General features: G+C 46.7%; 1 protein-coding gene across 13 annotated transcripts in view; it reads right to left on the bottom strand.

The window, feature by feature from the left end:
• Positions 1 to 25,216, bottom strand: part of MICAL2 (microtubule associated monooxygenase, calponin and LIM domain containing 2) — a 152,527-nt gene that overhangs the window by 96,709 nt on the left and 30,602 nt on the right. For all 13 annotated transcript variants that reach the window (XR_002481526.1, XR_002481527.1, XM_021709223.1 and 10 more), the window contains exon 2: positions 10,344 to 10,683. Coding sequence is in view for 11 of the 13 variants with exons in the window: in XM_021709223.1 (XP_021564898.1) it covers positions 10,344 to 10,607 (264 nt within the window). In the remaining 2 variants the exon portion in view is untranslated. The remainder of the gene's footprint in view (positions 1 to 10,343; positions 10,684 to 25,216) is intronic.

Genomic DNA, 25,216 nt, shown 5'->3' with positions numbered 1-25,216 from the left:
AGTAATTTTATAATGAGTATATGTTGAAGTGATAATAATTTGGATATATATTGGGTTAAATAAAATATATTATTAAAATTGCAAAAGAAAAGAAAGGAATGAAGTTCTGACACATTCTACCAGATGGATGAACCATTTGGTATATATTTTATTATGCTAGGTGAAATAAGCCAAACACAAAAAAGACAAATATTATATGATTCTACTTATATGCAATACCCAGAATGGAAAATTTATGGGGGCAGAAAGATTAAAGGTTACCAGGGGCTGGGGGAAGAGGGAAATAAGAAGTTTTTGCTTAATGGTTATAAAGTTTCTATCTGGAGTGATGGAAGCATTCAGGAACTAGAACTGGTGATGGTTGGACATCATTGTGAATGTAATGAATGTCACTGAATCGTACACTTAAAAATGGTTGAGATGAAAATTTTATGTCATATGTATTTTACTACAACTTACGGTTGTGGTACAGTGGCTCACGCCTGCAATCCTAGCACTTTAGGAGGCCGAGGCGGGAGGACTATTTTAACCCAGGAGTTTGAGACCAGCCTGGGCAACATAGTGAGATCTCATTTCTACAAAAATAAACCAATAAATAATTAGCCAGGCATCGCGGCGTGTGTCTACAGTCCCAGCTACTCAAAAGGCGGAGGCAGAAGGATCGCCTGAGCCCAGGAGGTTGAGGCTGTGGTGAGCCACCACTGCTGCTGCGATTCAGCCTGGGTGACAGTAAGACCCTGATTCAAAAAAAAGGGCAGACACATTGGGAATGCAGGGGAAAAAAGTAAATGTAAACAATCATGTTCTTAAAACCAGAGAAGAACACCAAGCAGCCTCACAGTCAACATCTTAGCTCCTTTGTGGAAAAGGCAACTGAAACTTCCCCCGGACTTAAATCTTACAGATTTGGATTCAAAAGACATTTCCCCATATGTTCCTTTGAGTTAGCTGTTCCCTGGAGAAAGGGTTCTGATAAGAAAATCTTTCCACTTCAAAATTCCCATGGACAAGCCTGTGGTGAGAGCTTGCTATCCTGTCTTTCTATCTCTTCAGATTGTGACAAATAGTAGGAGGTGGAGAACATTCCAGGTGGCTGTGAAATGTCGCATACAGCCGAAGGCTCTGAGCAGGCTCTGAAATCAAAATACACTGGTTTATCTTTCCAAGGGCTGCATAGAAGCTTGAGGTAAATTAACTTTTTAAAAGTAATTTTATATATAATACATAAAAATACATGTGCATGCGATTATATTTACAACTCACTCCCCTATAGCTATGTGTTATATATTTCAATATTTTTATTGGTATATCTGTTGATATGTGTTCTATAGAGAACTGGGAGCTTATAGCTGACAATCCATGAGAACCATGTGGATCTCCCTCCCTCATCTCTTGCAAACCTCTTTTGCTGGAGGGCCAAGTAGAATGAGACCGAATCGCTTGGCCTGGAGACGTTGGGTTCTCTTGGACACCGTCTCACTTCTTCTTCAGTTCGATCCTGCTTCTTCTTTCCCCATCCCTTACATAGGTGCTTGTTGCCAATGAACACTTACACTCCAAACCCTTCTAAGCAACTGCTTTTGAAGACCTCGACATGCAGAGAATACCTATTTTGTGTCACACATTATCTCAGGTGCTGGAGAATCAGTAAAGAATGTATAGGCGGAAACTCCTGCCTCCACGGAGCTTACATTTTAATGCAGTTTCTGGGAACTATTTTCCCTACATGGTAAAGAGATGTATATAGCTGGAGAGCTCCTTCTACCTTCTCCCTGACTCAAAAGCAAAGGTGATGACTGGAGCTGTGGCAGCCATCTTTGTGACTACAAGGTGACAAGCAGGAGGAAAAGCTACACTGTCCAGTTCAACAGCCACTAGCCACAGTGGCTATTAACCACTTGATATGTGTCTAGTCTGGATTAAGATGAGCTGTAAAACACACAGGATTTCAGAGATTTAATAAAAGAAAAGCAAAACATCAAAGGAATCATTTTTATATTTACTACATGCTGAAATGATAATATTATGGATATATTCGGTTAAACAAAATATATTATTAAAATGAATTTCATCACCTCTTTGTATTTTTTAAATGTGGCTACTAGAAGTTTTAACATTGCATATGTGGCTTACATTATATTTCTATAGGCAGCAACGGCATGGAGAATCAGAACCTCCTCCTACTGAATATACCTGTCCCCTGATTCTCATAACAAAAATCAGCCTCTATTTGTTTTACTCCATTTCCAGTTACTTGCAGCTAAATGCAGTCCTTACTAATTCAGCAGAGGGAAACAACCTAAGAGTCAGGCCCAGTGAACTGCCCAGGACCTGCTACATGGCAGGAGGCTGAACTCAACCTGATGCCCCACTTGGTTGAGTAGGAGATAGATATATTCATATCAAGTGAGAAAAGTCCCTGGCTATGGAATATACTTGTCTCCAAGATATTTTTTATTGTGAAAAAAAAGCAAAGCAGAGCAAAATTCTCTCATAAGTAGGAAAGAGAGAAGCCAGGTGCACTTCCCAGTCTGGAAAACAGAGCGTTAAACTGCTTCATGATTTCCTTTTGCCCTGCCCAGAGGTACACATGTATTTGGATAATCCTGGCCAGAGTTTCCCTGGGGCCTTATGCAACCCTGGGTGGGCCAGGAACTCCAAGAGGGTTTTCTTTTTTCTCCAAGAAAAACGCGGCCCAGCCTTTCAGCCCTACAGGCCTGTCGGCTGTTTTCCCGTCCCCTGTGAAAGCGCCAAGGCAGCCAGACGCTAGTCGAGTCCCAGACAGGGTTGTGGCCATCATCCCCGCTCCACATGGAAGGGATGATCAGATGCAAATTTGGACAGCCGCTTACATAAGGGAATGAAGGGATTGGCTGCTACTGGCTTCTGCAAAACCGCTCTAAAGCCCTGGAAATACCAGGGCTCACCCAGCACAGCCCCAGAGTTCATTCACTCAACCCCAAGCATCTTCCCTGTACCAAGCCCTGCACTGGGTGCTCAAGACCCAGGGGTGAGCCAGACATGGTTCCTGTCCTCAGGGAGCTCATAGTTGAGTGGGAAAGAGACAAAGCCGTCAAGGTGGGGCACTGATCAGTGAGACAGCAATAGGACCAGAGAGTCTAGAGCCCACCAGAGCACCAAACCCAGACTGAGGATGGACTAAGAGAAGGGGGCAGTGGAGAGGATGTCAGGGAGGGTTCTCAGGAGAAGGTCATGTTTGCTTGAATGGAATCATAAAGAAAACAAGGTGGCCAGGCTAGGCCCCTGTCCAGCACTAACAGCACAGATCTCCTCCCGCTACTTGATGAAATTTTGAAGAAGAGTGTAAGATATTCAATTTGATACACTTAGCTTCTTAATGAAACAAACTATAAAACACTATGCAAATGCTAGATGATAATAAGTCAGAAAATTGGGGGCATGGTAGCACATGCCTATAATCTCAGCTACTTGCAAGATTAAGGTGGGAGGATCACTTGAGCCCAGGAGTTTGAATCCAGCTGGGACAACATAGTGAGTCCCCATCTCAAATCAATCAATCAATCAATCATAATAATAGTAATAAAATTGCTGTCATTGTAGGGGTGGCAGTAATCCCTACTATATCGTTGCTGGCCTACTTAGCACTCAATGGCCCCATTCAAGGCCACCTAAACCAGGCTGTAGACTCAGAGGGTATCCACCAATGCCTACTCAGCAAGACCAAGGAAACCCTAAGTTGGCACCATCCCAACATGGTACCTCCCTTTCTTCTTGGCAGTCCCCAGCACTATTGGTGGGAGTTTTCACTCCCAGGAGGAGAATGTGATGGTGTCTGTAACTTCTCAATGCAGCGTGCATAGGCTTTGACTCAGAGCTCTCCCCATCAAGCCTACAGATGTGCTTTTACATGTATAGAAAGGTGAGTGTTCAGGAAACATACCTCAGCGCTGCTGAGAAGGGCAGCAGACTGGAACCACTCAGAGTGCTCAGAGACACTGTGATACAGCCACAAACGGGAAACCAAAGGAAGCCAGAAGTAAAAAAGTTGGGTCCATACATACTGAGGGGAATCAATCTCAGGCATATTTTTGAGTGAAAAAAGTAAAGTGCAGAACAAATGTGTGTAGTTGTTCCCATTAAGACACTGAGGATGGGGGCTCATACATCCATAGCATTTACACATATATGATACACATACAATAAACACACATACATATATACACACACACATACACATACACACACATGATACACACATACACACACTCACACATATACACATGTATACACACTCATATACACATGTGCGCACATGCATGTATACATGCATGCACACACGTGCACACACATACACATGTATATGCACATATACACGTACACACATATACCTATGCATAAATATACACACATGCACATATACATTTACACATGTATACACATTCACATACACACATTCATACATACAAACACACACACACACACACACACACACACACACACACACACACACCCCCACATAGAGATTCTAGGAAGGTCACACAAGAAAGGGTGCAATAACTGTCTCTAGGAAAGGGAACTGGAGGAATGGGAAAAAGAAGCTTCTTTCACACTATTTCCTTATCCTACTTGAATTATTTTTTATCGTGAGCATGCATTCTTTTAAAAAAAATTAATTTTTTTCCTGAAATAGATCCCCAAAATCTTTATTTATAAATATACTTATCAAATGAACACAGTAAGCCAGGATTATGAGGATCTGCAGTCTGTCTGTGCAGGGTTAATAAGAGTGTGGCCCTGAGTAGAGAAATGCATTCTGGGCAAGGGAATGGACAGGCAGAGAGTGCAGGGGTGTCAGGAGGAAGAGAAAGAGAGGGAAGAAAAGCCAGTAAGGACAAAAGAGAGTTGTTTCTTCTCAGTATGATATTGCTGGGACCTGGATTTACTCAACCTGGAGTATAACGTCCAACACACACGCTGCACACTCCACGAGGAACTGGGACGACAAATGCAGTCATGAGCACAACCCGGTAGCAATTCAGGCTCAGAAACATGTTTGATGAAGCAATGCTGGCAGTCCGTCATCAGCTACATGGACAAACCCAGAGCTCATCCAAGTTTTTGCTCAACTAGCACAGATTGTCACACCCCAGAGACCATCCTCTGTTTTGTTTTTTTTTTTTGAGTTGGAGTCTCACTCTGTCGCCCAGACTAGAGTGCGGCCACCGCAGCCTCGACCTGCTGGGCTCTGGCAATCCTTCCGCCTCAGCCTTCCAAGTAGCTGGAACTACAGGCGTGCACTACCACTCCTGGCTAATTTTTGATTATTGTAGAGATGAGGTCTCATCAAGTTGCCCAGGCAGGTCTCGAACCCGCAGGCTCAGGCAATACACTCACCTCAGCCTCCCAAAGGCGCAGGATTACAGGCTGAGCCACTGAGCCCGGCTCATTCTCTGCTTTATCAGTCATGCCTGCAACTGTATCAGGCAGAGTGACCCTTGACGTGCCTCAGCCGGCACAGCCATGGTGGGTGACTTCAGAAGTCAGGAATGTCTGATAGGTTTATCCAGGCCAAGGGGTAGCAGTCTTCTGTTCCCAGCATCACCCCGACACCCTGACACCCTCTCACCCTACCTCTCTGCCTACCCATTGTGCCTTGCTGAGAAAGCTCAGGAACCACATAACAGCTCGGCCCTTGAGTGTGACGGGGGCCTGGGCTACATACAGAAGAGGCCCTGCAGAGGCAAAGACGGGTAGGGGTCACACTCGGGAGGGAAAGGCGTGGGGTGAACCACTAGAGGCTCACAAAATACAGATGTATCCTTCTAAAAAGATAATGCAGGGCTTTCATGACTTCAGCTGGTGCGATTCCTGCTAGTCAGTAACAAGAGTCTATGAGTCACTCCTTGCAAGCATGCTTTTATGGCAATGATGTACAAATGCCTCCTGGTCTGTCATGGCTGTCTGCGGTTACTGTGCAAGTCCACGGAGGGTGGTAATAAGAACCCTGGACTGGACTGGAAGTCGGGAGTTCATTGTCAGTGGTTCCCCCAGGTCCTCTGTTTGAGTGTGGGGCCTTCTGTTCAAGCCTGACCCAGGAGGCCTTTCCACCCTCCAATCATTCTGCTCTCTTTGGCTCTCTCCCTTTCCCTACTCCCCTCACACCCCTCCTTTCTTATCACACAAGCAGCATGCTCTTCCCAGAATATATCTTTCTGTCTGTGTTCCCTCAAGCTGTTTTCTCAGCTGTACATGGCAAACTCCTACTCATCTGTCAAGCATCCCATCAAACCTCCTCTTTCAGGAAGCATTCCCAGACTATCCCCGCCACAGTCATTTGTTGTTCTAAGCTCCTGCACCTTGCTCATAGCACTTAAGATTTAGTGATAATAAAGGGTTAATGTTTACTGATCACTTAGCAGAATGTGGAGCAGCATTCTAAACACTTTCCCAAGAGTACTTTATTTAGCCCTCATAGTAACTCTGTGAAGATGATAATGCTATTATCCTCATTTTACAGAGAATACTGTGGAGGATCAGAGATATTAAGTAACTTGCCCAAGGCCACAGAGCTATTAAGTGGCTATTAAGTAGGCATGTTCCTGGCACACAGTAGCTACTCAATAATGAGTCACCTCACGAATGATTAAATAAGTAAATAAATACAGAAATGACTACATTTCTGTCTCCTCTGCAGAAAGCTCAAGTGAGAACCACTTTGTTTTCATTGTTTAAACCGTCCTCCCTATCTAATGCCTAGTAAGGCATAGAACACTGGAAACACGTGCTAATGAATAAATGAACAAAAGAATATAAGAGAAAACCAATAAGTAGGGCCCAAATCCCAGCAATGCCATTCACTGACTTCAGCTAGGCAGCTCCAGTATCCTGGGCCCTGTTTGTTGCCTGCCAAATGCAGAGATTGTACATAACATTCGCGTAAATCCCTTCTAGTGTTAAAGATTTGTATAAATCAATAACCAGAGTCCATGATTTTATGATTATGGCAATTCCCATTCCAAGTTATGAATGGCAGGGTCTTCTGCATTTCTTTGCTCAGCAACACAACTCAGTGGGATATGACATTTGAGGCAGGTATTACTTCAATGCAAAGCCAATGTCAAGAAAGAGTTAATTGGGCCTGAGCCTTGGTTCACCTTCATTCTTATCCAAGCAGAGTCACACCCAGGGAAAGAATTATTAAGTGCCTGGCAAAGTCCTCATAAATAATAATCAATAACAAACAATGATTCCAAGTTAGATTATGCAACGCCAGTGCCCCTGAGCCTGTGCTCCAGAGAACTTCCATGTTATTCTCCTTGCTTCGCTTCCCCCGTCTCCCCCTCAACCCCTGTCACCTCCTCCAGAGCCCTTCTTCTCCAAATAGATCCTGGTCCCCAACCTCTCACCACCATGCACATATAGGCACACACACACACTCACTCACTGATGACACAAATGCAGCAGCAAGGTGCTTAGCACATGGTAAGGGGCTGATATACGCTTGTGAAATGCTGATGCCCAGAGGGTGTTGAGATGTGTCCACATCAGTGCAAACATAGGAGTTCTGGCTGTATTTCATTTATTCCCACTCTACCTGTAGCCAACCAGGAGCTTGGCTTTTTGCCTGGTACCTGACACACCTGTGTTGTCATTAATGATCAGCCCTAAGTATGCTAATGTCTAACATTTCTCATTTGGCTAACACTCAGTGTAAACCATTACACCAAAGGATACCTAAACACAACGTGTGACCAAGACAGTGTCTGCTTGTGTTGGAAGGAAGGCAGGATCCTTGTTCTGTGTTTTGCTAGACTCACGACAAGGAACATAAGCACTGGCCCACAGAGCTAGTCAATAACCAACCATACTAAATCCAATATGAAGAGCACCTCTCTCATAACAGGAGTACAAATAAATAGTCCCTGTAAAGGACTTCTATTGTTTATCTGTCTCATGCTCCCAAGTCCTTGGAAACCTGTTCTCCTCTCACATCATTTGGTGTTAGATCACATTACGGGCCAATCGCAGTAGCCAGTTCCCCTGACTTCAGCCATAATGAATCCAGAGGTGGGCCAATCAGAATCCTTCCCTGAGATTTTTTTCAATATTGAACTGGAAGAGAAAGATTCTATCCTTTTGGGTCATGGAAAGATATGAACAAGAGGCAAGCGGCATGCAGAAAAATCTGTTTGCAAGAAGGCAGAATGGAGCCAACAGAGAGTAAACACCCAAACTATAGACAGAAGGAGAATGGACAGGAAAAACTCTGAGTGTGTCTGGACCTTCCTGTTTATATGAGTTAATGACTTCCTTGTTTTGTTTGGTTAGTTTGAGCTGGGTTTCTGAAAAGTACAGCTTAAGTCACCTAGCACAGTCACAGTTCATACTTACAATGTACCCATGAGTGTATCTTTCACACCTCAGCATCCAGGTGATTCTTATGAGACGGGTTATCACACATGGGAAATGTCTTTGTTCCTTCTCACAAGAAAGGCAAGAACAATCCTGGGCAAGAAGCACTCTTAGCACCCTAGTTAACGACATCTTTTTCTTTGTACCTCTGGTGCCACTGGTGGCCTGCCAATCACAAGATGTGAGGACTGTTCTGTTTCAAGCCATCAAAGCTTGTAAAATAGAGGCTGGCCAGACAGGCTAGGCAACCAGCTGGGGATGTTTTGGAGAAGAGCATCTTCACGATGGTCAGCCCTCCACTGCAGCCCTCTGCTGGCTGATTCCCTCTGACGATCTGCCTTTGCATCACCAAGAGGGTCTCTCATCAACCATAAAGTGTTGGGTGTATGGGGTACTGGTACTTCCCAATTAAAACCAGAGCCCTGAAAACCCTCTGTGAGAGAACAACCAAGACACATGACTTTAATGGAAACTTTTTAAAAAGAAAGCCACCATATACAATTACTGAAAAGGGTGATGCTCTGAAAGCTGCAAGCCTTCCCTTCTCTAACCCTAAAGAGCTGTCCAGTGAGCTATGAACCATGAAGTTACAACAGTGAGAAAAGGAGGCACTAGGCAGGAGTGGCACCCGGGACACTGGTCTCACCCCTTTCTCTCCCCTCTTCTGTGAGGCTGGAGCTTGGTAGGTCATGAGCAAGTGCTGCCTGGACGGCTAGTCTGCTCTGGGCTGAGGTGATTGGTCTCTTTCAGCCTGATGGAATGCTCTTCCTATGCCCCATAGTGTCAGTGTGCCCCAGGCTTGGAGGAGTTTGGCAGCTGTCTCTCCCTGGGCAGTGGAAAGCAGCCATATCCCACGGTGGACTCAACAGTTTCTCATCACCAAAACAAACACACAACAGTCCCGATTGCCATGGAGAGTTCAATCCTCTTGTCCTGGGATTGGCACCAAATGGAATTCCAAAGGCCCTAGCTGAACTACCTCCTGCGAGGTCTAAATACAGCTCATCAGATTTTAACCTAAACACACAGCCTGGACCAGTGCCCAGGGCTGACAGCCCCTAAGGGCCACCCAGGAAGCCAGCCAGGAAGTCCTGACTTCTAGTTGCCCACTTGGTAGTGGGCATTCAAAGATATCTGAGATGTGATGCGCTGGTGAGCCTAGGTTCATTGATGCTGTCAATGACCAAATGATGGCGGGGGTATGGGAGGTGGTGGGAATCAGTCTGTGCAGGGTTAAGGATGAGTGTGGTCCTGAGTAGAGAAATGCATTCTGGGCAAGGGAGTGGGCAGGTGGAGAGTGCAGGGGTGTCAGAGGAAGAGAAAGAGAGGGAAGAAAAGCCAGTCAGGACCAAAGACTTACTTCGTAGTCAATGAATTCAAAATCAGGGGATCTTTCTAAAAGCTTCACACCCAAAGGATTACTTTCTTTAATTACACCTCTCCATGGGATTTAAGGTTTAAGGCCTGGAATCAGACAGATCAAGGTTGCCCTCTAGTTGTGTGACCTTGGGCAAGACAATTGACTTCTCAGTTCCCGTGTCTCTAAAATGGTCCAAAAGACTATCATGGGTGTTCCATGAGATCATGGACATAAAGTGCCTAGCACATAGAAGCTGCTCAATAAACAGTAGCAACTAGCAGTAGTAGTGGTCGCAGTACTAGAACTAGGGATAATGTCAAGCATTTGCTTCACTCCTTCAAACTTGCCTTTGGTTTTTCACCCTTGGAGAGTTGCTGAGGCCACTACAATAAGACGGAAACATCCAACCAGGAAGAGCTGATGTGTATAGACAAAGGAAACCTTCACCTGAGCAAAACAATACGACACTCACACCCACATCTACTAAGAACCTTAGAATGGCAAAATAGCAAGGGTATCCTAACCTCCCAAATGCCAACCCAGATGCCCTGCAAAGGTGAGACATGCCAACACAGACGTGCCCCCTTACCTTGGTGTTCATGCACGACTTCCCACGCTTATATTCTTTGTGGGAGCCACGCTTGTCCAGTTTGTGCCACAGGGCTTTGGCTTTCCAGGTGGTCACCTTGGACTTGAGCTTGGAATAAAAATTTTTGTGGTCCAGAGGGTCGAGGTCCAAGAGTCGTGTGAGGATATTGAAAGCCTGGAGGGTACCTTTGCACGTGGAGGCCTGGACAAAGTTCTCAAAGATCTGTCCCGCCTGGGTCTGCTTCTTGTCCTCGTTTTCTCCCATGGTTCAGGAGCCGTGTGGAGCAGTGGTGTGGAGGGGGCTGAGGAGAACACCATGAAGTACCCAACAAATGTCGCACCTGCAAAAGTAGGTAGAGGTGGAGGTGAGCTTTGTAGACAGTGAGGGCAGGGTGGGGGATGGGTGCTGACAGGTAAAAATAAAATTCCTTTAATACACTAAAATATTAACCACAATACCTCTTGTTCAATATTAAACACAAAAACCCATTTATGGAAGATGTCAATCATGTCTTTTAACCTGGCAAAGTGACCTTGTAGCAATTTATCTTCTACTCCCCCAACCCCCTGCCAAAGAACCACAGGTTGTACAATGCTATATCCCAGCTGTATCAACAGTCCCTGATCGATCTTTCTTATGAAGCAGATGGTTCTGGAAATAGTGACTAGTAGAAAGAAAGAGAGAGAGAGAGAGAGAGAGAGAGAGAGAGAGAGAGAGAGAGAAAGAGAGAGGAAAAGAGAGAGAGAAACAGAAAGGCACATTCGATTTAGTGTGAAAATCTATCATTCTTGAGGTGCAAATCAGTTGACTAATATGAGTACAACCCAGCCATATTACATTAGTACACAGGCAGAAAAAAAAAGGAAAAGAAAAAAAAAACAACCCAAGCACAGTCCTGCTCTTTCGGTTTCATGACCATCCCACCTGTCCTTAGGTATCCAACTTTAAAGCCTTTCTTCATTCATTTCCAGAGGGCAGGTCTTTTCCCTATATGGATGACAATCAGCCACTTCTCAATACTTTCCTCTGTTTCTGGCATCTGCTGGCAATGCACTGTCTACTCCAGTCAGATACACAGAAAGTCAGAGAGAGCCATGTGGGCCTCCTCCCCTCATCATGCAGAAGGAGTCAGAGTTTTGTGAGCCAGGGTGTGAGCTCTTTGGAACAAGTGCTTGGGCTGATGGACAGGAAAAATGCGAAGGGTGCTCATTCACATCACAAAAATAGCTCTGCCTGGGTTTTGGCCATGGTCCATTCTTCTCTGTACCACTCTAACCTCAGGCATTTCTTAGGAAAGTCATTTAGGTTTCAAAGGAACAAAAACAAAGTCGAGCTTATTTTCCAAAGCACTAGCTATATTTCCAGAATCCAAAGCTAGAGCAAAAAGACAAGGGCAGAGGACCTGGGGCTGACCTAGCTGTCAGGAGGGGGGCCGTTCTATAAACCAGAAGGCACAGCAGACCGAGCTCCAGGGGCCTGGCAAGGGGAGGTCAGCAAACCTGCAGAGCATGGACCCTCGAGGCAGCTGCATACTCTCCAGACAGAAGCACTTATCATGGACACGGCTGGATGATGGGGTGGTTTTATAAAACTAAAAACAGAAGACGGTGTTTATCTCCTTCCTTAGTATCTTACTCATTCACGCAACAACAGTTATTGATGCCTTAATAAGAGCTGGGGATCACCTGATGTGCTGGAAACAGAGTCAGGGCTCATCTAGCAAGGAAGATAGATTCCACAACAGGCAAGCACATGTGGAATATGAACAGAGTGTCCAGGAGCCTAGGGGTGTTCACAGAGCCCAGGAGCCTAGAGGAGTCCAGAGAGGCCACAAGAAGAATATGTCAGGAAAGCTCCAATTTTAGGAACGAGATGAATTTTGCTAGAAGACTAGGGAGTAGACATTCCAGGCAGACGACACATCACATAGGGACGTGAGTCTGGAAAGAGCCAGTACAGTTGGGGAATGACAGCAAGTTCAACGGTGTCAGGAGTTCAGAATTGTGAGGAGGTATGGTGGGGATGTTCATGGTAGATTGTGGAGTGTGTCCCTTTCAGACCGAAGTGGGGGCCTGGCCTCTCAGTGGGCTGTGGGGGGTAGGAGATGCAGCAGCAGGGGGAGACAGGTCTTTGGGAAGATGAGATGGCAGAGGCAGGCTGGAGGAAGGGGCTGGAGGCCAGAGACAGCTGAGGGGCTGCCTAGGCAGCAATGAGGAGAGAAACTGGGAGAGAAGGGGAAAGAACAGCAGACGCAGATGAGCAGAAAGACCTGCTACCAGCAATAAGGAACAGCCTGTGGCAGGCAAGGTCTCCTGACACCCCGATCCTGGGTGGGTGGGTGGGCTGGGACTAGCAATACGCATGGGGCCCTGCCCTCCCTCCCTGCTTTCCCTGAGAGCTTCTGAGGGGCCTGGCCCTGTGCTAGGCTGAAGGGAGACTAGCACACATGCCTGTCTTCCACCTGGTCGGCTCCCACACCTCAGCCAGGCCCAGATTCTCTATGAGGCCTTGCCTGGCTGCCCTGGTCCACAGCATTCATGTTCAACACTCTGGGATAGCAGGCTCTGCGTCCTTCCTGGCGCGGTGAGCAAACCAGATGCTCTTGGGACTCTGTGAGTGTTCACTGTGCTCCCTTGGGCGTGACTCAAAACACACCTCCTACTCTCTCTCTACTTTCCCCACGTGCAATACTTGCTAACCAGAGAGCATAAACAGAAAGCAGAAGTCACTTGCTCTTCAGGGCACATTCACAGGTTAGGTCTTTATCTCTCTCTGGAAGCGCTTCTGGTCTGGCACTGAACAAAGGTTGCAGTGGCTGGTCGGCAAGGGCAAGGCTGCTTGAATCTACTGCTACCCTGCAGTCCTGTCCAAGGACAGGCAAGGCCGGGGGCTATGGGAGCCTGAGTCCTAAGCTCAACCAGACCTCTTGTTGCCCACATGGTCTTACTCAAGCCACGTTGGAGTCTCAGTTTCTTCTGTCACAACCTTGTAGGGCTGTGGTGAAGGGTTGGAAACATGGACAATGGCGGAGGACAGCTGTAGGAGGTACTTGGTAGATGCAGTAATACACGCTGCACCCACCACATGGGGCAGATGTATATTTTGGGGAACGCACCCATTTGAGAAATAGTTTTGTAAATCTCTTCACCGAGTTGCCAACTCTTTGTCTAAAATCAAAAGCTGTTTAGAGGTATTGAGGCCGACCTGACTCCCAGACATTAATTGACAAACCGGAAGAACCTGTCTCCTCTCCACCGCAATGGCCTCCCCTCCTCCCCCAAAAGAATGAACAACTTAATCTTAGGGCTCTGGCGGAGAAAAAGCCACAGGTGGTGCTGAGGGCTGGTGGGCGTGGGAGCTCCAGGAACTTGCCCTTATCTGGAGTGAGATAAGGGAGGTGGAGGGAGATGGCTCAGCAGGAGAAGATAAGGGCGGCTTGGACATGCACCCCAGCTGCCCGTACCAGGCTCAGACCTGCCTCCTAGGATCCAAGCAGTTCAGGCTCAACCTTTAAACGTGGCTTTCCAGTTTAAGTCCAAGACTTTAGAAATGACTCTAACCCCCATATCAGCTTTCCTCATGGGAAAACATCAGAAAATGTAGCAGGCAAACCTGGGTATGAATCTGGTCTCAAGCCCTTGTTAAGTTGTGTTACCCTGGGCAAGTAGTCTCACCTGTCTCAGCCTCAGTTTTCTCATCCGTAAACTGGGAATAATATAGTCTTCCCTTGGTATTCGTGGGAGATCGGGTCTAGGATGCCCCCACTTCCAGATATGAAAAGCCACGGATGCTCAAGTCCCTTCTATAAAATGATGTGGTATTTGCATATAACCTACCCATATCTTTCCATATACTTTAACTCATCTGTAGATCACTTATAAGACCTAATGCAATGTAATTGCTATGTAAATAGGTGTTCTACTGTATTATTTAGGGAATCATAACAAGAAAAATCTGCACGTGTTCAGCAGAGACACAACCATCTATTTTTTGTTCTGAATATTTTCAATTCATAGTTGGTTAGATCCATAGATGCAGAACCCACGGATACAAAGGGCCAGCTGTATCTGAATTCACTTCATAAGGATGGAAGGATTGAATGAGATCAGGTATGCAACGTGTTTAGCACCTGGTGGCTAAATGATAACCTCACTCATCACCATTCTTCAGCTATCCCAAATGTCATCAAACCAAAGGGACAGGAAAAAGGAACACAAATCATGACTACTGAGACTAGCTTTCCAGGTCAAGAAATTGCATACAGGTTAAGTATCCCTTGTCCAATATGCTTGGTACCAGAAGTGTTTCAGATGTTTGGGGGAATTTAGGATATTTGAATCAGACTTACCAGTTACATCCCAAATCCAAAAATCCAAAATTCTCCAGTGAGCATTTGCTTTAAGTATCATGTCAGCACTCAAAAAATTTTGGATTTGGGAGCATTTTGGATTTCAGATTAGGAATACCCAACCTGAGTATTCAATGACAAGGGCTTCCACTTAGAAGGTCCGAGTTCAAACTCACTTCCTAGTGTGTAGCCTTGGAAAAATCACTTAACTTCTGAGTTTTTGGTCCCCCAGAAGTTAATGGAGAGCCTCATACAGAGTGGTTTTGGTCATGAACTGAAATACATGGGACACAAAGCAGAGTTGGTAATGAAAGAACTGACCTAGCACTTAGGACACAGTGAGTCTGAGCTTCAAGCCTTTTCTTCCAGAGACCTGGGGTGTAATACCTTTGGTGACTATCCTTGCCCTCCCCAAAGAAGGTGGTTAAGGATTTTTTTTTTTTAACCAGAAACTCCTAAGTCACTAGCTCTTGTTAAAGTCTCCCATGTTAACTACCACCCAGCTGTTGCATTTTTGGAGTTTGATATGAAATAGAGAGAAAACCAACTAGCCAGAAATATGAAAGATTTCTGAGTCTTCTGGGAAGAAACAAGATGTGATGTTTTAGTTTCTAAGAATAGCCTTGAAGCAACTTGGTTTTTGCCAACTGGAGTCCCTTATATGTGGTTCTTCTGCTCCCCTGCCTATGTGACTTCATGAGTCACAAAGCAATTCCCTTTCCTTGCCTCTGGTGACTACAAATAAAAACTCACAGCTTCAGATCGCAGGCAAGAGAAGTAGTAATGGGCTCAGCTCACAAAACTGGAGAGACAAGCTCAAGGTTTGCACAGAGGCCCTGAGCGCCTGCCTGAATGAGGACTCCCTGCCTTCCACCTTCCCTGAGGCTCATCACACAAATGGTGTATCAAGCCATATGACCAGGCCACCGATAGATGTTGGGGCTCTATAAAACTTAAGGAGGAATGGGGAAGGACACCAAGTAGAAACTTCCCCCAAAGTAGCAGTTTGGTCCAGGAGAAAAGTTCATCCCTCAACTCCACCTGAGGTTCACAACTCCACCTGAGGTTTAGCACTGCATCAAGGTCAATGCAATCTAAAAAAAAACCCCTTGCCATTTCTACTGCCAAGCCGCCCCATTCAAACTTGCCATCTCCCAGAGCTATCTCCCCAAGAAGACCTGAGACAGGGCCCAGTTTCCCTGGCAATGAAATGGGATGTTCATCTTACACTCGCAGGGTGGTTAGAGAACTAAAATCTCTAGCTCTGAATCTCGCGCTCGGAAGACAGTCACGGCGACCTGAATCCAACACCAAAGATATGGCAGAAGCCAGTCAGGGACTAGACAGTGGGAAGCACCTCCCACACACTGCACCTCTGAAGAGCCCACTGTGGACAGGACCACCTGGCTCCCAGGTGGGGCCCGCAGAGAATCAGCTTTCCACCTGGCCCAGGAAGGCCTGGCTTTCCATGTAGCAGGGCACTAGGCAGCCAACTTGAATCACAAGAAGCAACTCAGGGTTGAGAAGGGGTAGAGAGGGCCACCTTGTCCTCCTGGCAATCTTCCAGCCAGGTCCCCAGCTTTCCCTTGGTCACGTCCACAAACAGAGAGTACACTGCCTTCGGGGGCTGCCTGTTCAACTCTTGCCTGCTCCGCCTGGAAGAGAGCCTCTGTGGATAAATTCTTCTTAGTCATTCCCCAGAGAGAGAATTCCTGTCCCTCCAAAGATTTCTCTCTTGTTCCTGGTTTTAGATTTGAGATTACTCACAGGAAGTCAAAGCCCCACTCCATGCCAGCTGAACCCCCACAGGCAGAGCCCTCTTCCACATACCATCTACAACCCTACTAGAAAAGACAATGAGAAAGCATCTAAGAGACTCACTGCGAAAGCCACCCAAGGTCCCAGCCACCCAAGGTCCCAGGGCCTAGACCATCCTCTGCCATCACAATGCCCCAAGGCAGGAAAACTGGGAAGAGCTCCCAGGACCCTGGTCGCCATGGCTTCTCCTCCACTGAGAGCTCAAGTTCCTTTGGTTCTTGCTCTTCCAGGCTCAGCCCTCTTTCCCACTGTCTTTCCATGGTGAGTGGACTTCACTGGTGGAGCTTGAAGCGGTCACACACATTCTTACCTCCTCACTTTCATCTGTTACCTCTTGCAGCCACTCCCAGTGCCAGGCCCTGAGATGACCTGCGAGGCAGTCCCCACCCTCCAGGGCCTCACTGCCTGGTGCCAGGAGACACCTGTATGCTGATCAGTCACAATGCTAGGAAGGGCAGGAGGAAGCCAGCGTCATCAGGGCCCTAAGCCTGGCCAGGCGCTTTCACCAGCATTAGCAAAACAAGTCTGTGTGGGCAGAGGGAGGGGTATGGCTTTTTTTCCTCTCGTTTTGTTCCTGATCTATAAGCAGCGAGGGAATTACCAAAAAAATAAAAATAAAAATAATTCCAGAACTTACCTATCACTCTTTTCTATAATGCAACTATAAGATTGCCAAATGTGGTCACTATTTTACATGTGTATATATGTTCATGTAGATGTGTATGTGTGTCTACATTTATGTATACATGTGTGATGTGTGTATATGTAGATGTATAATATATATCACACACATATAAACCTTTAAAAATTTTTCTGTAAGGATTTCTAGACAGTGCCCCACATCTTCACCTGTATCACCACTAAGCTTCTCCTCAAGGACCATCTAGGAGAAGCAAAGCCTTTGAGGTGGGTAAAGGTCTGGCCTAGGCATGAGGAGACCTGGGTCCGAGCTCTAAGCCACCCCTCCCACAGCCTGCGAGAGGACACTGAGTGCTGGCACTCACAGTGTGCTGGACCCTGTGCCAGCCCTTTATCCCATTCAAACATTATCCCATTCAACCATCCTTGTTTGATAGGAGAGAAGACAGCTTTATGGGGTAACTTCCTCAGTGTTATCAGGTAGCTGGCGGAGACGCTGTGCAACGAACCCTGTTCAGTTCCACTTCAAAATCCATGCTCGCAGGCACCCATCGATAAGAGCCATGTATACAGAAATAATCCAGCCTTCCCTTCCTGAAGCTGTTCTGTAAATTAAGTCAGTTAAGTTCCAGAGTCTTCCAAGGTCTTCTGGGCTTGGAGAGTCTACAAGTATCAACACAGGGCATGGTTTTGTAAGTTATGGTGCAACCAAACAATGAAGTATTAGGCGGTCTTTTAAAAATAATATTTATAGAGACATTTAATCCACAGGGAAATGCTTATGCCGCAATGAGTGAAAAAAGCTGGCTACAAATCCAGGCACTCAGCAGGATTTCAACTCCATAAAATAATGTCTACAGGAGACATGAGCCAAATATGAACATATGTGTGTGTATGTATGTATGTGTATGATCTCATTTCAGATGATTTTCATTATCCTTTTATATTATACTTTCTTGTAGCTACCAAATTTTTTACCAGGAGCATGTACAGTCACTTTCATAACCCCTGCTTATAGACACATTCCAAGGCCAGGAGTCTTCTCTCCCTGACAGTCAGTCTTGACGACAGGAGATGGGCTTCTCATCTCTTTTGGGGGCCTGACAAGTGCTTGGTGCCAGATAGGGCTCAGCATCTGGGACCCCGTAAGGCTCCATAACACTAGCAGCAGTGTGACCTTTCTTCAGAAAAGAAAGGGTCATTCTGCATGAGGCCCTGACATGGTGCTAACTTAATGAATGGCTCAAATTCTGACAGCTCAGGGATAAGTCCCCCGACGTTGTGTTCCTCCCAGTGGCTCTACTTCGGGACCATAGGCCCTGAGTCCAGCGTGACAGGCCCCTTCCAGGGAGTCGTGCCCTCTCACCCACACTCCAGTGTGGGATCGGGAAGACAGTGCCTTTGACCCAGATCTCAGCTGTGCCTGCAGGACCCTGTGCTAGTGAAATCCCTCTTGCCTCCTATCCAGAAGGAAACTTGTGTATCTGGTTGGCAAAATAACGCACAACTCAACACAGAGCTCATCTTACTGACAAAAGCTTAGCAGACTCTTCAGCAGGTGACCTGAATCATCTTCATTGTACATCGGTGCCCAGGATAACTGTGAACTACAAATTCCTATATCCAGGAGGCCAGCCTGTCCCAAAACTAATAGTAGGAGGTACTCATGGTAAGCAAATTCGAAAAAGAAATTAGAGACAGAAAGTAGAATGTTCGTTAGCAGGGAATGGGGAGTTATTGTCTAATGGGTGCAGAGTTTTCATCTGGGAAGATGAAAAAGTTCTGTGGATGGATGGTAGTGATGGTTGTGCAGCAATGTGAGCATACATAATACCATTGAATTGTACACTTAAACATGGTTAGAATGGTAAGTTTTATGTTATGTATATCTTACCACAAAAGCAGTAATAGAATGCATACGAAACAAAATTACCACCACCTAAGGGTGGGAGCTGCCCAAAGCTATAATATAGAATTTGTGATCTAATGAACAGTCAAGCTAGTTTTCTAAAATATTTTTGAATTAAAATATAATAAGAAAAATATATCACTAGGCTGATGAAAGAATCTTGCTGCTTTTTAATTTGGTTCAATGAAATACATTTTATTTTTTTGAGTCAGAATCTCACTCTGTTGCCCAGGCTGTAGTGCAGTGGCACGCTCACGGCCACCGTAGCCTCGGCCTGTTGGACACAGTCAATCCTTCTGCCTCAGCCTTCCAAGCAGCTGAAACTACAGGCACGGGCTACCATGCCAGGCTTATTTTTTTGATTTATTGTAGAAATGAGGTCTCGCCAAGTTGCCCAGGTTGGTCTCGAACCCCTGAGCTCACACAATCCTCTCACCTTAACCTCCCTGTGCTGGGATTACAGGCTTGAGCCACCACGCCCGGCCTCAAATAAATAATTTTTAACTTAAAAAAAGTCAGCCAGTCATGGTGGCTCAGTCTGTAATCCCAGCACTTTGGGAGCCTGAGGTGAGAGTATTGCCTGAGCCCATGAGTTCGAGACCAGCCTGGGCAACATAGTGAGACCTCGTCTCTACAATAAATCACAAAAACTAGCCAGGCGTGGTAGCATGTCTGTAGTTCCAGCTACTTGGAAGGCTGAGATGGAAGGATTATCTAAGCCCAGCAGGTCGAGGCTGTGGTAGTCGTGAGCATGACACTGCACTCCAGCCTGGGAAACAAAGTGAGACTCCGACTCAAAAAAAAAAAAAAAGTCATCTGGGCTTCTCTTATTCACCCTTCCAAATCTCATTTGACCCCAGGAAGCCCACTAAAATCTCAGCCCTGCCAGAGTCACAGTTTTTTAGTGTCTTATTCTGCCTTCTCCAGGCTCTCATCGCCACCACACCCCTCCTCCTCCACTCCACACACGTGAAATCTCCTTCAACACCCAGGGAAGGTCAGGCTCCCAGGACCTACCATACATCGCCCCAGCTGGGGGAAACACTTCAACCCTGTGCTCCAGTGGTTCCTGTATGGGGTTGCTAGCAGACTGAGCTTCCTTGAAAGCAAGAAGCATTCTTCCCTGTGGTAAGCAGATTCTCTAGAAACTCTGTGAGGACACGGCCAGATCAGTGCTCATCTGTTGGACATGCCAACAGGCTCAAATAAATGCAAACAACGACTGTGTAATTGGACGAGACCTCAGTCCCTCAAAGACAAGGATGAGCATTTTTTTTACCGTCTAAAGTCAATTTCAAGGACATAGGCTATGAATCCTTTGGCTGCCTTAGGAGAATCTTGTGGTAATGCGATGAGGTATCCCCATTTAAAAAGACAATGTCAGATATTATAGCTACTGTCCTCAAGTAGGACACGTGGATGTGAGCAACTCCTCACCCAGCTCATTCCTAAACCCCCTTCCAGGTTCCTCTCCCCTCTCTTCACCTCCCTGATCCTAGTCCTTTCCCAAAAGGAGCTGAACCCTTCCCTCAGGGTTCCCACAACACCCTGTCCTTTGATTACATTAAGTTATTCTATGTTGAAATTAATTTCTTCCTACCCTGTTCTCAGTTCCTAGCACAAGGCCCTCTCTGTATAGTATGTGCTGAAGGAATGAATGAAGTTTCAATCTTTAGAAACATCATAATTGTTGACATTGAATGAGCATCCAGGAAGTCTCTAAAGTATACGTATTACAGTAGTTAATCACAGTAACAGATCAAAGCTTTGTTAGATACTATTTTATCCCCATTTTTCAAAGAATTAGAGAGGTTAGCAACTTGCTCAAGGTCAAGCAGCCAAAAGTGGTGAACCTGTGGTTCAAGTCCCCACAGCCAGAATTCAGAGGCACATCCTCGACCATCATAACCTCATTGCTCCCACACAAAATAGAAGGAGCCAGTGGCATACAACTACTACTGTCTTGTATACCAAATCTGGACAAGGTCTCTGGTCTAGACCTCTGATTCATGATGTTCTGTTACCCTTCTTTGGCCAGATTCCATAATGCTAGGATCTGTAGATCAAATGAGAACAGCGCCAAGTAGGCCAATGAAAACTCAGCTGAGAGGTGACTTTCAAGCCTTGGTGGGCATGGCAGAGACAGGCTGGCTGACCACCAGCCTAATTGCTCCTCCCTCCTGAGTCCTGGCTTACAGCTGTGAGCCCAGGTGACCAGGTTCCGGGTCATGGAATGTGAGCAGGAGAGGGGTCCACCACTTCTAGGACTGACCCACGCAAACCTCCTGCAGTGATCCTCTGTGCTGTTTCTACTTCTACCAGAGCTCAGCAGCCTTGGAAACCATGAGTTGAAGATGACAGAGCCACAAGAAGGAAGGAATCAGGTCCCCTAGATGCTCACTTGGAGGAAAGCCCGCCAGGACCAGAATGGATGCTTTGGATTTTCCATATGTGAGAAATAAACGTGTAGCATGTGAAGTCACTGAGAACTGGAGATTCGTCTGCTGGACAGGAAGCATCACCCTAAGTAATACAGTAGGGACTAGTAGTGGGTATGCGGAATTTGGCCTGTGTCCGAAGGCATTTCCTCCCACTAAAAAGGTTGACCACCTGGGAATTAACATCCGACTTACACCATCCCTGTCATAGACCGGCTTCCAACAACAACCAGGTCTGTCATTTTACATCTTACCTCCCATGAGCACATCAATGTCCTGGAAAAGCTGCTTGAGCCCCAGAAATAAACCCACCCACCCCCTGCTTAGGCATGTTCACATACACACACTGTCTGAAAAAAAAATTCTTTCCCTATTTGAAAATGGCATAAGACGAGGAGACTAGAACAGATAAGTTAGTTCATTTCCTTGTCTTCAAAAACATCCCCAGGCACTTAGCTCCTGAGTCCCTGGAAGCCAATGCGATGTGGTGGAAAGAACACAGACTTCTGAGTCACTAAGCACTCCCTTGAGCAAGTCATAAACAACACAGAGTTCCTGTGACCATTAAAGGAAGATGTCTCTCACAGCGTCAGGCTCACAGATGTGCTCAGGTTCCCGGCGTCCTGCATGGGGTAACTCCAGCCTCTCAGGTTCTGGGAAGCCCAAGCCAAACCAAGGCAGAAGTGTGTGCATTTTCACAGAGAGGGTGAAGGCATCACATTCTCCTCTTAACCAATGCCATGAAGGCAGGACAGCTAAAAGCTTACATTCCACTGAGTCTTTCCACCTAGCATCCCCCTAAAGTCACTCAGGCGAACCTTTGCACCTGGATGGCATTACATCTCCTGACTTGCTGAAATGAGGCCTCAAGGGGCTTGAATCCTAGTAATTAGTCTGGAAGATAGAGAGGAATTCTGGGAAGAGGCATCAAAGTCATGGCCAAGTGAACTTGAAATGGATTTCTTGCTGACACCTGCAAACTCCCTGGTGGGCAGAGAGTCCAGGATGACCCACCCAGAGCAGCTCATCACCCAGCTATATCTGGGGAGTCTGTCCACCAAAAGTTCCTCCATTTTGAAAAATTGTGACACTTGGCTGAATTTTTAACCCCTTCCCCCAAAGGGTTTATTGCCTTCCCAAAAAGTTTAGGGTTTTTTCCTCCTGATTTATGAATTTATCAATATAAAGTCATTCCCCAAAATATGCATAAATCTAACCACAGTTAGATCTATATTTGCTTTTACTGGAGAAAATAGCACTCTTCTTCCCTTCACACCCTCGGTTCCCAAAAGAATAGCCTAGCCTCGCAACGTGCACGTCTCACCTCCCACTTGCCCATCAATCCAACACAGTCTGGTTTCCACTCACGCACACGCCACCCCACACATCATACCCAACGTCACCACCGACTCTGTTGCTAAATCTACATCGCCACGTATGGGCCTCTCTCTTGCTCATGGTCCCTCCCCATTTCCGCCTCTTGGAGACCACTCTCTCTCTCCCTGTCCCTGAAAGCGAAGGTTCTGATCTACCTGCTCATCTCTCTCGAGGACCTTACCACCCCTGCAGTTGAAGCAGGATCTCTGTCCCGGTGACTCATGGAGCCGCACCTCCACCATGCGTCTCCCTGCTGCATTCCAGGCCTGTGTGTCAACTGCCAGTCTGACATGTCCCCCTTGCTCTCTTACAGAGCCTGTGCATGGGGCCCATTCACCTTTCACCCCCACCTGTTCTGTCTCCTGCAGCCCCAGCCTCAGTACACAGCACCCTTGGCACCTAGACTTTACAGCCAAATCCTTGGAGTTGACTTTCTCTGTCCCCTTTCCCTCTCCTCACAGAGCCAGCAGGTCACCAAGTCCTGCCTCCTCGACAGCCGCTCCCATTGCTTTCCATCCTTCCTCAGAGATTCAGGTCGCCAAGTTCCTGCTCTCACCTGGAACTCTCAAAATATCACCGATGCTTTTCCTGCCTCCATAACTACCTCCTTCTCATCTTCCAGTCCTCAAATTGCAGCCCAAGAGAACTTTCTATCAAAAAAGGCACACTTTGGGAGGCTGAGGTGAGAGGATTGCCTGAGCCCATGGGTTCAAGACCAGCCCGGGCAACTGGATGAGACCTCATCTCTACAATAAACTGAAAAAAAAAAAATTAGCCAGGCATGGTGGCATGTGCCTATAGTTCTAGCTACTTGGAAGGCTGATGCGGAAGGATCACCTGAGCCCAGTAGGCCGAGGCTGCGGAAGCCGTGAGCATGCCACTGCACTCCAGCCTGGGTGACAGAGTGAGACTCTGACTCAAAAAAAAAAAAAGCACAGTTGGTCAGGTTTCATTCCTGTAGAAAATCCTGACAACATGCAGGGTGAAGTCCAAGCAACTCAGTAGAGGAACAAAAACCACCATCATGAGCTCCCCCTGCCTGCCCCTCCTCTCTCTCTCATCACTTCCTGGAGCCCTCATACTTCAGACTTAGGGACCATCAGCAGCTCCCTGAGAACTGCACTCCTTCACACTTCCTCCCCTGTGCCTGTGTGCTGGTCCCTCTGTCTGGAGTCCCCACCCAGACTCAATTCATTCTGTGAAAACTCAGCTGTCTCTAGAGCGGAAACATCAAAGGCAGAAGAATGTCATTGGTCCCAACTTGGACTCTGGAGTCGGGTAGACGGGTTATAAACCCTAACCCATCGCTTACTAGGTGTGTGAGCCTGGATGGGTTGCCTAATCTCTTTGAACCTCAGTTTCTTCATCCATAAAATGGGGATAATAACAATCTGGACCCACTGGGTTACTTGAGGATGAAACACAATGATGGCTCCCTGGGCAGTACCCTTAGCTGCATTGTTCTCCCTTGAAGCCTTACCCTGCCCTTCCCTCACCCTTTCCCCATACTGTACTCTGTGGAGGTTTGTATTCTGGGCCTCTGGCAAAGTAGATGCCCAATAACCACTGCTGGGTGATACCATCAAACCAAGAACATCACACAACATTCAGGATATGTAGTGGTTTGGATTGTGACTGTCCTTTGCCTACAACACTGCTACCAGGCCTGGTCAGCCCTGACCTGAATTACAGAATGGGCCTCCCTAACTGATCCCCACCTTCTGTCTCCCACTTCCCATCTCTTTGGCTTCACTTCACCCTGTTCATGCAGCCCTGGGCGCTCCTCCACCAACCCTAGCACAGGTACAAATTCTTTTGCCAGTCTCATCAGGTTCCCCACCACCATCACGCAGCCCCCTCTTCCCTGTTAGGTTCAATTCCCAAAGGCCTTTGGGCTCGCCCTTTGGCTGCCCTGGGGAAACCTGGCCCCTTCTGCACTTACATCAAGTCTCTGCCTTATTTCTCTCACCCCTGCTAAAACCTGCCTTGTCCTTTTAAGCAGTCGGCTCTGCAATATTGACTAAAGACCTACTATGATCTCTGGTGCCCACAGGAGCTTCATAGTGTCTTCAGGGAATACTATTCAAATCAACAATTATTGGCAAGCATTGCAGCAGAGAGGGATACCAAGATGTGTGGACACAGAGTCGGGAGCTGGAGTGACTGCACACCCGAGGGAAGCTCCCAGAGAAGGTGGCACCAGGGTTGGATCTTAAGGAACGAGCTGGAGTGTTCAGGTACAAAGGCCACCTCTTACCCACCTTCTTCTCTCATGCATTCTTCAAACTCCTGGAATCTATGCCAGAGGTCACCAGACCTGGCTTTCCAGAAGGTCCAGCAGGAA

Source organism: Carlito syrichta, unplaced genomic scaffold (assembly GCF_000164805.1).
Source record: "Carlito syrichta isolate Samal-C Ts95f unplaced genomic scaffold, Tarsius_syrichta-2.0.1 Scaffold169247, whole genome shotgun sequence".
NCBI lineage: Eukaryota > Metazoa > Chordata > Mammalia > Primates > Tarsiidae > Carlito > Carlito syrichta.
The sequence above is the reverse complement of the archived record's forward strand: the minus strand, read 5'-3'. Positions and strand labels throughout refer to the sequence as shown.